Below are 18014 nucleotides of genomic sequence, written 5' to 3' on the forward strand. Positions count from 1 at the left end.
TGACTGTTTAGATTGATGGCATCTTCCTGGATGCCTAAACAGCCATAATATTACAATATTTTCTGGATGATTTGTGGTTTATCAGTTGCTTCATGATTTGCACTTTGTCGCATAACACATCTTTTCATGGTGGCTGTAATATTAGGTCTAGTGCGAGGGACGTTGATCAAAGCTGCCATCTATACCATCATCCCACGTGAATGGACTTGACTTTGGGGATAACCCCTTGATAGCAGTGATTTCTCATCCTCTTGACCACAGGGATACTCTGTATGCATTGATGTATTAACAATTTATCAACCACACAACCAGGACACTCTGAATGCATGATTGATCCTTTAATGCAGGGCTTGACAAATTTGCTTGGAATTTAGGAGCCAGCTAAGAAAGTTAGAAACCATTTTTTTTTCTTCGCATGCCAAATGGCCAGGTTCTGTCGGACTGGCTGCCATACACACGGGCCGAATGTCGGCAAATTCTAATGAACCGGCTGATGTTGCCCGGCATTTGGCCCATGTGTACTTGTCTTGATGGTGTGATGGGCAGTGGCTCACTATGGAAGGACAGTGCAGCAAGGTGGAGGCGATAGGAGATCCAGTACTCATGCCACCTTAGGCCCCTTTCACAAGGGCGCCTCCGCTAAGCGGAACCTGCTGAGTAGGCGGATGACAGGTGTCTACTCTGCTATGCAGAGCGAACATGGACACAGTCCCGCTCTCCTCTATGGGGCAGTTGGATGGAAATGGACTGCCTGTCCATTTCCAACCAATGCCAACTGATTCGATCCGTTGGACGGATGGAAAGTAGGGCCACCATCTGTCTGTTTTTGGCCGACAGGATTGGATGGCGGCGGCTGTCAGCAGACATCCGCCGCTCCATAGAGGAAACTGGAGGGTCCGATCAGGTTCACCTGAAAAACTGATAGGCAGACGTGATCAGACAGCCCGTGTGAAAGGGCCTTTGGCTGGCATGACAGGGAGAGAATGAAAAAAAAAATTGAATTTTTGTAAGAACTTACCGTAAAATTATTTTCTCTGAGTCCTCTGACAGTCGCCGCCCAATGGTATTAGCCTCCACTAATGGGTAATGGCGCCCTCTGCAGGAGCAAGGCTAGGCAGATAATTGATTATCAGGTTAATACAAAAAAACTTATACCTCGGCACGCCACTAGGGGGCCATCCCTCAGCCATTATCCTGAACCCAATCTGATATTACCTCAGTTTCTAGCAAGCAGAACTGGAAGGCAACAACCCCTAGATCCAAAAACCAGAGGGGCGGGGCGGCAACTGTCAGAGGACTCAGAGAAAATAATTTTACGGTAAGTTCTTACAAAAATTCTATTTTCTCTTACGTCCTCTGACAGTCGCCGCCCGATGGTATTAGCCTTCACTAATGGGACGTCCCAAAGCAGTGCAGGTATGAGGGGTGGGAAAGCAAGCCCAAGAGGCGCTAACAGCTCAAGTAGAATGAGCCTTTACCGGAAAAGGGGGAATCCTACCCTTAATGGAATAGGCCTGAACAATCGTCTGTCTGATCCACTTAGAAATGGTTGCCGCAGAGGCGGCCGCTCCCTTCCGAGGTCCCTCAGGAAGAACAAATAGAGAATCAGACTGCCGAATCGAATCCGTGGTGGACAAATAAACCTTGACCACCCAGACCACATCCAGGGAATGCCAGGCAAACCCCTTAGGATGCTTGGGTCGTGCACACAGCGAAGGCAACACGATATCTTCATTGAGGTAGAACGAAGAAACCACCTTGGGAAAAAACAACTGATCTGGTCGCAGAACCACCTTATCTCTATGAAGTACCAGATAAGGAGAGCGGCAGGACAAGGCCACCAACTCAGACACTCTGCGAGCTGACGTGATGGCCACCAGAAAGGCAGCTTTTTGTGACAACACAGACAGAGGAATCTCTCTGATGTTCTCGAAGGGAGGTTCTTGTAGCACAGACAAAACCAAATTCAGATCCCAGGGAGGCAAAGGAGCTCTCCTCGGGGGGGCCAAATGCCGCACCCCTTGAATGAAGGTGCGTACCAAGTAATACAACGCCAAAGGTCGTTGAAAAAAGATGGCCAAGGGTGACAACTGACCCTTGACCGTAGTGAGCGCCAGGCGCTGATCCACGCCCTTCTGCAGAAAGGCAAAGACCTTCGCCACTGAGAAGGAACGAGGGTGAAGCCCAATGCGCTTTCCAGGTGCGGTGATAAATCTTCCTTGAAGTGGCTTTACGAGCCTTTAACAAGGTAGGGATGACCGCCTGTGGAAGACCTCTATCCCTCAGGACCTGGCTTTCAACAGCCATGCCGTTAAAGCCAGAGACTGTAAAGCAGGATGGAAGATCGGTCCTTGAGGCAGATGATCGTCTCGCAGCGGAAGCCGCCAGGGAGGTTCGACGACCATCTGAACGATGTCCGCGTACCAGGACCGTCAAGGCCAGTCCGGGGCCACTAGAATGACTGACATCGGTTCCGATGCCAACCTGCGGAGGAACCTGGACAACAGTTGAATCAGAGGAAAGGCATACATCAGCCGATAGCGATGCCAAGGCACCACCAACGCGTCCGCCAGAGGATCGCGAGTTCGGGCCACGAACCTTTCCACCTTTTTGTTGAGACGGGATGCAAACAGACCCACGTCCCCCACCGGGCGTACAGGAGGCAAAATACCTGCGGATGCAGGGACCATTCTCCTTGGTCCAAGGTCTGGCGACTCAGAAAGTCCGCCTGCCAGTTGTCCACACCCGCAATGTGAACAGCCGAGATCACTGGTACATGCGATTCGGCCCAAGATAGAATCTCGGCCACTTCCTTGGCCACCCGGGCACTCCTGGTGCCCCCTTGGTGATTGATATAAGCCACAATGACCAGCTTTTGGCTTACCCGACCACGGTTTCTTGTGGCCACCGGGAGTCGGAAGGGTTTACCCTTCTCCTGCGTCCCAAAGGCACGAAAGGAATTACGTTGAGTCTTGAAGGAGGGCCCCCTCCGCATGCGGGGGGACTTACCCTTAGTGACCTGGGGCAACATAGTACTCTTACCTCCCGTGAGCCCCTTAATTAACTCATCTAGAGTTTCCCCAAAAAGACGACCCCCCTCATAGGAGACCTCAGACACTGTCTTTTTGGACGCGTGGTCAGCCGACCAGCTCTTTAACCAGGTAATGCAGTGGATCGCAATCCCCACCGCCGACAACCGGGTGACCAACGGTGCCTCGTCCAAGGCCACGTCGCACAGGAACATCGCTGTTTGGATAAGCTGATCCACCATAGCAAGGGCAGTCGGAGAGGCCGACTCTGCCACCAGAGTGCTGCGAAGACCCTTGCACCATGTCGTGAGCGCCTGCGCGGCATCTTAGTCTGCGCACCCGCAGGTGCGGGCGGCATGGGGACAAGACACCTGCCCAGGCGCCAGGCCGATAATTCTAGTCGCCAATGCGACCTGGTGCCTGGAGTTTGTGGAGCCCTGCTTTAATGCTTATTTATAGATTAGTGATTCATTTGAAGAATCTGATGGTGATACACCATTGATCCCAGGATTTTTTTTTACTATAATAATTCTTCCTTGTTCTATTAATGCCTCTCGATGTTTTCTCTAAGCTCCAATCATATTCCAGGAATATATGTAGATTAAAGTGCTTTAGAGCATTTAAGGGCATTTGGCAATTGCAATGGTTTTAAATGTGTGCTTTTGGGTTTTGTTCCTTTTTTGTTATTTTTGTATACAATAAAGGTTTTGAAATGATACCTGCCAGGAAAAGTTTGGCTTATTGGATATGCAGCATTTAAAGATAGAACATCCTCATGGGGAGTAGGCAGAGCAATCAATCCAGATTTTAATATTATTCAATATATTTCTTGTGGATAGCTCTCCTACCTATGGTGGGTGTTGATCTGGGTAAATAAAATCCAGAAATTAATCTAGGACCTAGTCCTAGAAGATGTTTTTTTTAGTGAGCTTTGGTTAGACAAATTTACCTTAGTGGCTACAAAGCACGGCTGAGGGTAGATGCTGTAGTACAACTCTCCAAAACACAACAGGCAAACAGGGGGATTGATTACTAAGGGAGTAACATTTTTTATTTTACCAAGGTGTAGCTATGTTCATTTTGAGCACCCAAACACATAGGTGAAATCAGATTGCACATGACTGGGTATTCAGAGTGAGCACAGTGTTATGCAGGCCATACACAAAGCAAATTTCTTAGCAGGAAAGAAATTTGCTTGATTCCCCCATCAACACTGTGTTGGCAGGGGAATGATTATTATTAGAGATGGGCCTACATACATGAAATTCTCTCTGCAAACAACCAGATCAGGAACAGCTAGCATGTGTCTATGGTTATCTTATTACATTCTACATGAGTTTACTTAGCACGTTTTCTACACTAAGGCCGCTTTCACGTGGGCCAGATCCAGGTTTGCTCAGCAGGGGGTTTGTCCACTGATCCCCTACTGAGCTAAGCAAAGCGGCTGGATGACAGGTCAGTCTCTATTCCGCTTATGCAGAGCAGTCACGGACACAGCCCTCTCTGCTCTAAGGGCAGTCGGATACAAACAGATCAGCTGTCCGTTTACACCCGAATGCCCTCCGATGCGATCCCATCCGGCAAGACGGAGGGGAACAGATCCCCTTCCATTTTCTTTGGCAGGATTGGGTCAGGATTGGTAGCCAGCTGTAAACAGACACATGTTTCCTTACATCCAGCGCTCTATAGAGGAAAATGGAGGGTCTGATGGGGTCCGACTGAAAAAAAAGACATCCTAAGCGGATCGGACCTCTTGTGTGAAAGGGGCCTTATACCATTGACATTTCTTTCTGAAGGCTGGACATACATACAAATATGCATACATACTAGGACAATGTAAAAACCCAGTGGTAGCTGGCAAAACGTTCCCACTTTTCCAAGACTATGAAAAAGGGCATGAATTTTCACTAAATCTGGAAAACCTCTTTAAATACAATAACTACATACAATGATAAAACAAACCAAAAAAGAATGCAAATAAAATCCACATAGGTTACCATATGGAAAAAAGTTTTATTTCCATTTTCAGTGTTTTATGGAAAATGGCAACATTTTTTTTTTAGGCAAAATGCCATTTGACAAAATAATGGCTGTCACAAAATATACTGGATCTACCATTGTTATAGTTGTTATCAAAAGAGAAATTTTAGTGGGCTGAACAAACAAAAATAGAACATTATTAAAATTAGAACATTAATGCAGCATGTTATAAACAATTTTGCCATAAATAAATCTCAACATTTACACCATGTAAAAGAACACTTATTACACAAAACACAGTAAAGATAAGCATTTCTTTTATATACACAAAACAGCCAAATATTTGGTATACCGGAAAGGCATGGAGCAATACTTTATAATAAAATAATCCTCATTTGGCATAACGACTTCTATTTGCCTCAAAAGAGTAAAAAGATTCAAACCAAACTCCCATTACAAATTTAGTAGTGCATCTTAAGTAACATGGGAATAAGAATATAATGGCTTTTTCTTATCTTTGCTGTGTTTCACACATTCAGATTAAGAGGTCACTTGGTGATTCAACCTATAGAACATATTTACATATGCACATCTATAAGCAATGAAAATGTAAAGTGCAGGTCTGCTCATGTTTAAGTTAGCTTCTTCATGAAATTCAACTTCAGGTAGGCGATTGTGAGAAATATAATTGTCATTATAGCCAATGCTAGATGGTTCTGCCATAAACCCCAGGAGCTGTTTTCGATGCCCTGATTGTAAAGATAGTTATCTCCAGTCGTTCTGAAAAAAAAAAAAAACAACATTTTTGAAGTAGGTAAATACAAAACAGACTGACATGACAAGTTCACCAATATATCACAAGGGGATGAAGAGGTGGTAGATGCTTTTCTTTTTCACAGTTCTATGCCATTCTGGAAAACTGGGTTTTTGACTTAACGTAAAATCCTTTTCTCTTAGCCACTTGCCGACCGCCGCACTATTTACTGCGGCGGTCAGCCCCTCACAGGCAAAGTGACGTAGGACTACGTCGCTAGCCTGTGAGGCTCTAGGGAGCGAGCGCACGCCGCCAGGTCGCGCTCCCGCTCGGTCACGGACCCCCCCGCGCGTGTGCCCGGCGGACCCGATGTCCGCTGGGCACTCGTGATTGTCCGTTACACCGGGAGAAAGGCAGGCGGCTAATGTAAACAAAGCCGCCTGTCATTCTTCCCTGTGTAAGAATTGAGATTGTACGGTTCTACTATGTAGGACTGTTGATCTCTGTGCTTACACCAGTAGCCACATCCAATCACAGTTAGAATCACACCCCTAGGGACACACTTAACCCCTCCCTCTCAAAAAAGTTAACCCCTTCACTGCCAGTGTCATTTTTACAGTAACAGTGCATATGTATAGCACTGATTACTGTATTAATGTCACTGGTTCCCCCAAAAGTGTCAAAAATGTCAGTCAAGGGTCCGATCTGTCCGCCGCAATGTCGCAGTCCCGCAAAAAAAAAAAAAAAAAAAAATCACAGATCGCCGCCATTACTCGTTAAAAAAAAAACAACAAAAATGACAAAAATCTTTCCCTTAGTTAGTAAACGCAATAACTTTTGCGCAAACCAATCAAAATACGCTTTTTGCGATTTTTTTTACCAAACCTATGTAGCATAAAACAAATTGGCCTAAAATGTTAAAAAATTTTGATTTTTACTTTTTTTTGGGGGGAATTTCATATAAAAAAATGTTAAAAATATTGTTATTTTTGCAAAATTTATGCTCTTTTTTTGTTTATAGCGCATGATCAAAAAAAAAAAAAAAATTGCACAGGTGATCAAATACCACCAAAAGAAAGCTCTGTTTGTGGGGAAAAAAAAAGGACATCAAATTAGTTTAGGTACAGCTTGGCACGACCACGCAATTGTCTGTTAAAATCACGCAGTGCCGAATCGCAAAATAGGCCCTGGTCAGGAAGGGGGTAAAATCTTCATTGATGGACACAGTTCTCTCTGATTCATATCAGTAGGGTTATACTGCCCCCTAAAGGAGTAGGACACTAGGCAGGAAAAAGTTCTGGCTACGCCTATGGGCAGTACCAGAGGGTACACCCTCTCTCTTCCTGCATAGGATGTCAGTTTTGTATCAAAGCAGTGTCAGAAAGTAACACCAACCCAACCCAAAATAGAGGGGCGGGTACTGCGTCCGTCAATGAACTTAAGAGAAAAGGCAAAAATCCAGTTTTCTCTATCGTTCATTGACGGACGCAGTTCTCTCTGATTCATATCAGTAGGGACGTCCCAAAGCAGTGCCATAAAATGAGGGGTGGGAACAGCAGTAAAGAACAAGTCCCCAAAGCCAAACACAGCCCACCAGGCAACATAGGACTCATCAGAACAAAAGATGAGGCCCACCTGAAAACAAACAGTAAACACCCTCAAGGAAGGCCAAAAGCCCTCCAAACAGCAGCCAGAAAAAACCTTGCGACCAAAAAGAGGCATCTGCAGGTGCCAGCACATCCACCTCATAAAAGGTAGCAAAGGTGTGAACAAACGACCGGGTAGTCATCTTACAACCTGAAGCACAGATGCCTGTATGGCAAAAAGCCCAGGAAAGCCGTTGAACGTATCGAAACAGGGAAAGGTAGGACCTGACCCATAAATGAAGAAGCCTGCACCACCGACTGCCGGATTCACCTGGAAATAGTCGCAGCAGACACAGGCAGCCCTGTCCTTGGGCCATCCGTGAGCACAGAGAGCGAACCTGACTACGGGAAGACTCAGTAGTCGCCAAGTACCCCTCGAGTGCCCGAACTCCATCCAGAGTATGCAGCGCACATTCCGTAGGATGAGGGCTCAGGACACAAGATGGCAAAACAATGGCCCCGTGCAAGTGAACACTAGAAACCATCTTCGGAGGGAAGGACGGATCCGGACGAAGTACCACCTGGCCCCATGAACCAACAGATAGGGAGAATGACAGGACAATGTCACCAGTGCCGACACCCCGCGTACAGAGTGACAGCAACCAAGGCCACCTTCTGCAATAAGGTAAGCAGGGGATACCCACGATACTCGCAAAGGAGGGTCTGGAAGAACCGACTGCACCAACCAAGGTCCCCAGTTGGCGGCGGAGGTCGCACCGGAAGAACCAAGTGTCGCACCCCCTGGATAAAGTTACGCACCAGGGAACGGGCGGCCAATGGCCTGTGGAATAAAAATGATCAAAGCCGAAACCCGACCGTACTCAAGGCCTTTGATCAACCCCCCCTGAAGGAAGCCAAGATCCGGCCACTGAGCAAGAGCGAGCCCAAGAAGACTCACACCACGCAATACACTACTTTCTCATATGATGGAAAAAAATCATCATAGAAGATGCTTCCCACGCTTTACGCAGGGTGGGAATCACCGAAGCAGACAACCCCCCGTCCTTTGACATCTGGCTTACAACAGCCAAGCCTCATGGAATGCATCAGGGATGACTTCTGAAGGTTCAGCCAAACAGGCGATCCCCCTGAAAAGGGAGATCCATTAAGACCTTCTTAGAAGTTTGATCCGCAGACCAACACTTCGGTCATCCACCGCCAAAAACGAAAAGGTGCTATACAAGGGAGCCTCGACCAGCGCGGCATCACAAACAAAATGCAGCCCCTGCGCCAGCTGGTCCAACAGCTCCCCCAGGGCAAGAGGGACATGCCCCACACCAAATTGCAGTGTTGGGACTCCGCCCATCAGGCAGAGTCTGCGTAGCAAGGGAAAACATAAACACTGTTCCCAGTGCAGCTACGCCAGGGAGCACAGAGTGCAGGCCACAGCCCGCGCCATCCTATCCCCTACGTCTTTAAAGGACAGGGATTCCTCCACCGGAAAAATGGTATTCCCATTCAGCTAGAGACCGTACGTCCACCAAAGGCAGAAACTGTCCTCTGTACCAGAAACTCCCCCAAAAGGGCAACGGCTAACGGCCGCTTAGACACCCCAGGGGAACGTCTCAGACGGTCCCCACCTAAATGAGCAGCCAGCAAAATGAGCAGCTCCAGGTGGCATGTAAGTGCCAGATGCCACCTGCGCCCTAGGCGCAGCCGCCGCTGTGACCCCCAAATTGCAGGGTGCCACGCACCGAAAACAGCCAGTGCGTCCACCAGCACCTGTCGCGGCAGGGGAGGTGGAAATGTCATCATCCTAGGAGACAGGGCGCGAGGTAACAGACCCGGCAGGAAGGCCCACGTCTGCAGCGGCTGAGACAGACTAATGGGCCATACACACTAGAAGATTTTCTGAAGACTTTTTCCTTTAGATTTCCCAAAACCAGATAATATGAGGTCAAACCTAAACACTTTCAATTTGTATGCAATCTGGCAGGCCCTCACACTACATAGAAAAGGTAAATCTGAAGGAAAAAGTCTTCAGAAAATCTTATAGTGTGTATGGCCATTTAGACTCTGAGACATCAGAAGAGGCAGGCCCAAATGCGTCCCGAACTGCCAAAAAGGCATAGACAGACAGTGGAGATCCAGAAGGCCCTGCGGCCTCCGTGAGGAGGTCAGGTGGGAAAAAATGGCCTGCAAGGTCCATACTGAACCTGAGGAACCCGCCAGCAACTTTAAAAGAAAAAAAAATGAAAAAATTACTTTTTTTTCTTTTTAAACGGCCCCACAGCGCTACAGCGCCCCCCCCAGAGGCCAGGCACGCGCTAACAGACCCCCACAAAGAGGGAGAGACCACCCTCAAAACTCACTGTCCTTCAGGCACTCCCACCGGCCTTCACTGCAAAAAATCTCAAGCAAAATGGCCGAAAACGGGTGTACCAAGATGGCCACCTCCATAGAAGCAGACAGAGGCTACAACAAAATGGCGGCCCCGCCCGAAAATCGCGGTAATCGGGACCGCACCGCGGACAGCGCATTCGCCCGACCGCCCAGACAGTCCCCCACGTGGGAGGGGGGTAGGGGAGGTGGAGAGGAGGGGGGGTCACAATAGGACAGAGGGAAACCCAGGAGTGCGAGGGTCCGACCGTCCCAGGGAGAGGGCCTGTGTTCACCCCAAAATCCGCCAGGTAAGGGGGGGGGGGGAACATTTACTCACCATACCGGGAACACAGGCGGGCGCCATCTTTTGACAGGACCCCACACCACCGGAGTAGGGGGGCTGTCGGCCAAATAGGAACGCTGCGACATCAGCCTAGACCCTGTCGCGTGCATCCTGGCGAGACATTTAACTCGCGGGGCCAGTCCCCGTCCAGTGGGACTATGTCGCGGCCGACCCAGCCCGGTTGCTAAGGCCTGCACGTGCTTGCTGGCCAGACTGGGGTGACCACTGGATATGGTGGTCCATTCTGTCGCCCAGCCCAGCATAATTGCTTGAAAATCTCACAGGAAAAAAAGTTCCGGAGAAAAAAAGGCTAGCTAAAAAAAAATTCTACATAAAAAAATACTTTTGTGCCAGGACCAGAGATACCAACAAAGAACTAGGTCCTTACATCTTACTAGGCAGAAAACAACTGACATCCTATGCAGGAAGAGAGAGGGTGTACCCTCCGTGACTGCCCATAGGCGTAGCCAGAACTTTTTCCTGCCTAGTGTCCTACTCCTGTAGGGGGCAGTATAACCCTACTGATATGAATCAGAGAGAACTGCGTCCTTCAATGAACGATAGGGAAACGTGGTTGTAAAGTTCCACCATATGCTTGAGCAACACCACATTTGTGAGGGATTTACCCCTTAAGCATTTAAAAAAAAAAAAAAAAAAAAAAAACACACAATCCTTTAATTTACATTATTAGCCAAAAAGGGTTGGAGAACCTCTGTCAGGTCTCTATTGCTGTCCGGGGATCCCTTGTAGGGGATTTCAACTCACTTGCTGACCAAATTACTATGATGTCGCCAGGACAGAATTCTCCAGGGACACCTTAAATACATTTTGGTTGCCCAAAGAAAACACTAAAACCCTTGTCAGTGTTTTTTTGGCTACAAACTGCAATTCAAACTTGAGAAAGGGCCAAAAACTTCCCAACGCTATCCAAAACTTGAATACTGCGCAATGCTTCTGAAAATGTAAGCTTACCATTGTCTACTGAACATTATCTTTAGTGACTGATTGTATATCTTTTTGAAAAAGTAAAAACACGATCATGTGAACCAGCTTGAATGTTGTGTAAACTGTATACTTACATGATAAAAGGGCTGCTTGCATTGCAAGGATAGGTGGTGATGTTAGAGCAAAACAATTGCCCTGGGAATTCGTTGGCTTGCAGAGCCTAATTTTGGAAGAAAGATTAAGAGATCAGATAAGCCTTACAGTTTACTTACTCTGATTTAAGAAGTCTATATAATGTATTAAGAGAGAGGAGTACTGCTATGCTTTGCTACAATTTTAAAGAAAATCCTTCAAATGCATTTAGGAAATTTGGATTAGATGTTCAACAAGATGGAAGCATTTTTTTCCCCAACTGGAGGTCAGTAATCAGCAAAAAGAAGAAAATCGTGCAGCACTTAAGTAAAAACCCTCCTAAATCATATACCAACTTAAAGTGGTTCTAAAACCTCAATGCATTCTCTGCATTTAGGTAAAAAACCTTGTGTGTCTAGGATTCAAAAAAACAAAGTAATAAAGCATATGCACTTACACAGAAGAAGGATGAATAGGGCTTATGATATATGCCACAGACATCTGTGGAGCGCAAACATGAGTTACAACCAGCTGGAAATGATATAGTGGAAATGACAGGCTAGTCCCACCAAACATGTTTCGTTATTCATTCAGACGTCATCCCTATGGATGTCCCTGATGCTGTCCGACTGAATGACAAAATGCATGGTTAATTTGGATTGGAGAAGAAGAGTTTTTCACCATCTGGAGTACGCTAAATATCTGGCTTTGCTAACCTTGGAGAATGGAAGTCAAGAGGAGAACTCGAGTAAGAATAGACCTTGGATACATGTAAAAGTGCTTGTAGACCTACTTATTGAATTAAGGGGTCCACAAATATTGGTGCATGTGTGGCATAAGGCTTCTTCTACATTATCGCGATTTCCACTGTGACTTTGGTGCACAAATTTGGAGCGCCACTTTTGGTGCGACTTTGATCTGACTTTACATTCTCTGGATCAAAGTAGCATCAAAAGTTGGACCAAAGCAGTGCAGGAACCTTTTCTTAAGTGGCAGTGATTTCTATAGTGTCCGTAGGAATGGCTCTCATAGAAATACATTGAATTTGACATGTCCACTCCTAAAGGGAAGTGTGGGGAGGGCAATATAAAGGCGATGGAGCACACATCAGACGAAAAGATATTTAACCACTTCCATACCGGGCCATAGTAAAATGACGCCGGCAGGAAGGGCTCCTCGATCCGGGCGGCCGTCATATGACGCCGGCCCCTCTAACCTCTAACCCGAGGGCACGCAGCGTGGCGATCAGGGATTAGGCTCTTCCCTCGGACTGAGCCCATCCCCGATCAAGGTAAACCGCCAATAGAATTGGCAGTTTACCTGTGATCGGCTGTGTCCAATCACAGGCGATCACATGAGCGGCTCCAGCGCGAGCCGCTCGTTTTCTCCGCAATGCACGCCGATCGGGGACAAAGCTCGTCCCTCGGACAGAGCCCATCCCCAATTTAGGTAAAGAGCCAATGAAATTGGCTTTTTACCACGTGACCGGCTGTCACTCACAGCCGGTCACAGAATGTCAACAGAGAACACGGTAACTAGCTGTTACCGTGTTCTCCTCCTCACACACTGATCCTGTGTGAGGAGGAGATTGTGGTAACAGCTAGTTACCGATCACAGTGCACCCCAAAACACACTGATTGCCCCCCCCCCCCCAATAAAGAGGATCTGTCACTAGCCCATCAAAGTACCTGTCACCAGTCCACCAGAGTACCCGAGTACTAACAGGTACTCGGGTACTCTGATGACAGGTACTCGGGTACTTTGAGAACCTGTCATCGGAGTATCCAAGTACCTATCACCAGCCCATCAGGTACTCTGATGACAGGTACTCGGGTACTCCGATGGGCTGGTGACAGGTATTCGGGTACTCTTGACAGGTATTCGGGTACTCTAATGACAGGTACTTGGGTACTTTAATGACAGGTACTCGGGTACTCTGATGGGCTGGTGACAGGTATTCGGGTACTCTGATGAGAGGTACTTGGGTACTCTGACGACAGGTACTCTGATGACAGGTACTCGGGTACTTTGAGTACCTGTCATCGGAGTACCCAAGAACTTGTCACCAGAGTACCCGAGTACCTGTCTCCAGCTCAGAGTGCCCGAGTACCTATCTGCACCCCATCAGATTACCCGAGTACCTGTCTCTAGCCCATCAGAATACACAAGTACCTCTGTGAAGCTAATCAGAGTACCTGAGTACCTTTCTGAACCCGATCAGTGTACCGGAGTACCAGTCTGCAGCCCATCACCTATTTGCAGCGTTTTCATTTTCTTTCCACATTTTCCAAAAACTTGTGGAAAAAAAATGACATGTTCAAAAGACTCATTATGCCTCATCGAATATACGTTGGGGTGTTTGCTTTCCAAAATGGGGTCATTTTGTGGGTAATTCCATTGTCCTGGTGCTCCAAAGGTGTGATAGGTCGTTGAAATTATAGGTGTAATTTATGCTTCTAGAACACCTGACGGTGCTCTGTAAGAAGAGGTTTGTTATTTACATGCAAAAACGGGCTCCTGTTAAAACCCGCAGAGACTTGGCAATAGCGGATGCGTGAACTCGCGCAGCTGCACACGACGTGTGATAGATGCTGGCGCCAAATGGGCTATTTAAACCCAGCCTTTGCTCAGCTTCAGTGCTGCTTTGTCTTTAGCCTTGGTTGACATGTTACCTGCAAACCTGTATCCTGTTTCCAAGTTCCAGACCCGGCTTGTCCTGACCATCTTCTGTTCTCCGCCTGCACCGACCCCGGCTAGTCCTTTGACCTCTGCTCCTGTCTGCTCCTACTGGCTCCTGCACTACCAATTGGCTTCTGACCCGGCTTGTCTCACCACGCTCCTGTCTTCTCCAAATCTGATCACCCTTTCTGTGAGGGTCCAGTCAGCCTACCCTGCTATCCTGACTTCTGCCTCCATCATCTGTTGCCTGCACACCTATATACTTACCGGATTTACCTGGCTATCTCTGTCTGTGGACACCGGCCTGTTTCCAGCTACCGTCAGGCACTCGTGCTACTCTACACTCAAACGCCTCCTGTCTGCACTATCAGGGGCCCTGAGTCAGAGGGGTAAGAGAGGCCTTCCTCACCATTTCAGGCTCACCTTCAGGTACGTGATATGCTCCTTGAATGTCGGGCCTCTGTATGTGGCCAGGCTGTGTAAAAGTCTCACACATGTGGTATTGCCATACTCAGGAGGAGTAGCAGAATATATTTTGGGGTGTAATTGCAAGTATGCATATACCGCGTGTGAGAAATAACTTGTTATGACAATTTTGTGTAAAAAAAAAATATATATATATATATATATATATATATATTTCTTCATTTTCCCAAGAATTGTGGGAAAAAAATACAACTTCAAAAAACTCACCATGCCTCTTACTAAACTCCCTGGAATGTCTACTTTCCACAAAGGGGTCATTTGGGGGGTATTTGTACTGTACTGACATTTCAGGGCCTCAAGAAATGAGATAGGCCGTTGGTACATCAGGTGTGATCAATTTTCAATGATTGGCACCATAGCTTGTAGACTCTATAACTTTCAGACAGACAGACTAAATAACAACTAATTTGGGTTATTTTTACCAAAGATATGTAGAAGTATAAATGTTGGCCCAAATTTATGAAAAAAAAAATTACTATTTGCAAAATTTTATAATAGAAACTAAAACAAAAATGTGTTTTTTTCCAAATTTTCGCTCTTTTTTCACTTATATCGCAAAAAAATAAAAAAACCCAGTGGTGATTAAATACTACCAAAAGAAAGCTCTATTTGTGTGGAAAAAAATGATAAAACATTTGATTGGGTACAGCGTTGTATGACTGAGTAATTATCATTCAAAATGTGAGAGAGCGCTGAAAGCTGAAAATTGGTCTGGGTAGGAAGGGGGTGTAATTGCTCTGTATGGAAGTGGTTAAGATTGCACGCATGAACGGTCTATGGACTTCAGAATGAAGTTACATTTGGTCAGCATAACAGGCAACTATTTTGAAAGAGGAATAAAAGTACAAATATTTAGCTGTTTACCTATCAGGGGACTGTGCAATATTGTAATGCGAACAACAAAGCTTATATAAGCCTACAAATTTATGCAAGAATGCAAGGACTTAAAACATACACATTCAGCCAACTTTGATACACAGACTTCTAAGGTGTGTCATACAATGCTTTCAACATTGGTTTCCCTGCACTATCCACTGCAGCCAGATCATCCACCAGATAAACTGGGCAAAAGACTAAAGCCTAGTACACACACTGTTAGTTTTTTTTTCCATTCAAGCCAGCGAGCTGAACAAAAAAAAAAAAAAAAACTGAAGAGCTCGGAAGGAGCCGCTGTGCTAACTGTATGATGTTAGTACAGTGATCTCCCCTGATGAGCTATTGTGTTCTGACAGGGGGACTGCCAGAATACACCAGCCAGCGCTCTCAGCCATTAGCTGAGAGCACTGATCAGATGCCGATTGGCAGACCTTTTTGCTTATGCCCCTTTGAATGGCCGGCTTGTGTCGGACCAGCTGCTGTACACACAGGCCCAATGTCGGCTGGTTTTTATTTAACCGGCCGATGCCGCCCGATATTTGCCCAGTGTGTACGGACCTTTAGGTCCAGAGAATGTCAAAGAGGCCAAGCTACACAATGTATTCCCTTGCAGTAGACCAGTGGGTAGCATAATTGGTCAAAGCTTCACACAGGAGGATGCACTTGTAGGCAATTAATGTCTAATCGGGCAATGCCCGTACAGGCAATGTAAAGGAGGTGTGCCTGTCAATCTAAGGAATAGAGGGGAGGGGGGTAAACATGCCTAGGTCAACATTCTGCTTTATTCAAGCTCGGCCCCTCAAAATTTCAGTCAATGGGATATTCTTCTCTGCACATTTGAAATGTTAGATAACATTGGTCAGAAGTGCTAAACTGTGCTGCAAATAAGCACCCCGATTCCCAACCACTAGAAGATGTGAAGCAACAGGAGGAACTATCCTGCCTATCACCTCTCAGGTGGGAAGATACCCTTTCAGTGCAACCAATCCAATATCACTTTTTTACTATTACAGAAACTCAGTTAAAAGAAAATGCACAAACAGTTGTATAATTCACTCACAGTCAGGCCATATCGAGGAATACTGAAGTACTTCAGCCATGATATCCAATCCATTATAGAAGTCACATTCACCAGCAAGCCTGAAAATATCTATAAAAAAAAAAAAAACAGAACATTGGCAAATGTTTAAAAACACATACAGACACTATGATACTGTCTTGCAAGTAGAAAATAAAACTTTTACATTTAAAAATTAAAATACTTAAACTTCCAGAACAAGTTATTGATAATTAGTATTTCCATTTCAGCTTGATGCGGACAAACTTTTAATTTCACAGGAGCAAATCTTTTTATTTTAAATGGGATTTTTGTGCTTACCGTAAAATCCATTTCTCTGAGGTCATTGATAGACACAGCTCTCTATTATTCAGAACCACAGGGTTATATTTCCCCCTACATGAGTAGGACACAAGGCAAAAAAAAAAAGATTTGGCTACGCCTATGGGCAGTTCTAGGTGGTATACATCCCCCTTTATGCTTTAGGCCTTCAGTTTAGAAACAAGCAGTATCAGAAGAATTAAAACGCAGTGCCAAACATGAAGGGTGGGACATCAAAAAAATCCCAAGGCTAAACACAATAGCCAACCAGGTAAACAGGAGCTTAAAAAAAAAACAAAAAACAACTGGAGCCCAACCTGAACAATACACCCCCAAAGAGAGAACAAACCCTCTAAACAGCAGCTTGCAAAACTTTGCAGCCAAAGGAAGCATCCGCAGATGCCAACACATCCACTAGAATTTAGTAAAAGTATGCACCGACGACCAAGTGGCCGCCTTGCAAACCTGCGCCACTGACACTTGATGATGGAAGAAGCACTAAGTGCCCGAGTAGAGTGCGCCGTTACAGGGAACAGAGGAACCACCTCCTCTTTGTGGACCACCGGATAGGGGGTACGACAAGATAATGCCGCCAGCTCTGACACCCTGCGAGCAGAGGTAATAGCCACCAAAAAGGTCACCTTCTGGGACACTGTAAGCAGGGGAATCTCCCAAATATTCTCAAAGGGTGGCTCCTGGAGGACTGAAAGCACCAAGTTCAGATCCCACGGCGGTAGAGGAGACCGCACCGGTGGAGTCAGATGTCGAACCCCTTGAATACACACCAGGGAGTATGTGGCCAGGGGGTGCTGAAAGAAGATCGCCAAGGCTGACACCTGGCCCTTGATGATGCTCAAGACCAATTTCTGCTCAACACCTCATTGAAGGAAGGTCAAAATCTGAGCCATCAAAAAAAAAAAAAAAAAAAAACGAGGGTGAAATCCAATTGAATCACACCGTGAAACGTACGCTTTCCACGTACGATGGTAGATCTTCCTAGAGGTAGACTTTCTAGCCTTCAGCAGTGTCGGAATCCCCGACCTAGGCAAACCTCTATCCTTCAGCACCTGGCTTTCAACAGCCAGACTGTCAAAGCCAGCAGCTGTAAAGCAGGATGGAAGATCGGCCCTTAGGACAGTAGATCCTCCCTGAGAGGCTGTCTCCAAGGGACGTCGGTGACCAGTCACACCAGGTCAACGTACCAAGACTGGTGAGGCCAGTCCACGCTGGTTGCATAAGTGTGCACACCCTTCAACTAATATTTTGTTGAAGCACCTTTTGATTTTTGGGTGAGTCTATCAGCATAGCACACCTTGACTTGGCAATATTTACACACTCTTTGCAAAAACACTCCAAATCTGTCAGATTGCGAGGGCATCTCCTTTGCACAGCCTTCTTCAGATCACCCCACAGATTTTTAATAGGATTCAGGTCTGGGCCATTC

General features: G+C 46.3%; 1 protein-coding gene across 1 annotated transcript in view; it reads right to left on the reverse strand.

Moving 5' to 3' along the window:
* Nucleotides 1–5436: 5436 nt before the first annotated feature.
* The window catches only part of ABCG2 (ATP binding cassette subfamily G member 2 (JR blood group)), a gene marked incomplete at its 5' end in the record, with an annotated part of 62350 nt that continues 49772 nt past the window's right edge, over nt 5437–18014 (reverse strand). Inside the window, 3 exons of the mRNA XM_082272093.1 lie at nt 5437–5789; nt 11154–11239; nt 16253–16342. Of these exons, the coding sequence (XP_082128219.1) occupies nt 5642–5789; nt 11154–11239; nt 16253–16342 (324 nt within the window). The 3' untranslated portion in view covers nt 5437–5641. The remainder of the gene's footprint in view (nt 5790–11153; nt 11240–16252; nt 16343–18014) is intronic.

Source organism: Pelophylax lessonae, assembly GCF_965119305.1.
Source record: "Pelophylax lessonae genome assembly, chromosome: 1".
In the NCBI taxonomy this organism is placed as follows: Eukaryota; Metazoa; Chordata; class Amphibia; order Anura; family Ranidae; genus Pelophylax; species Pelophylax lessonae.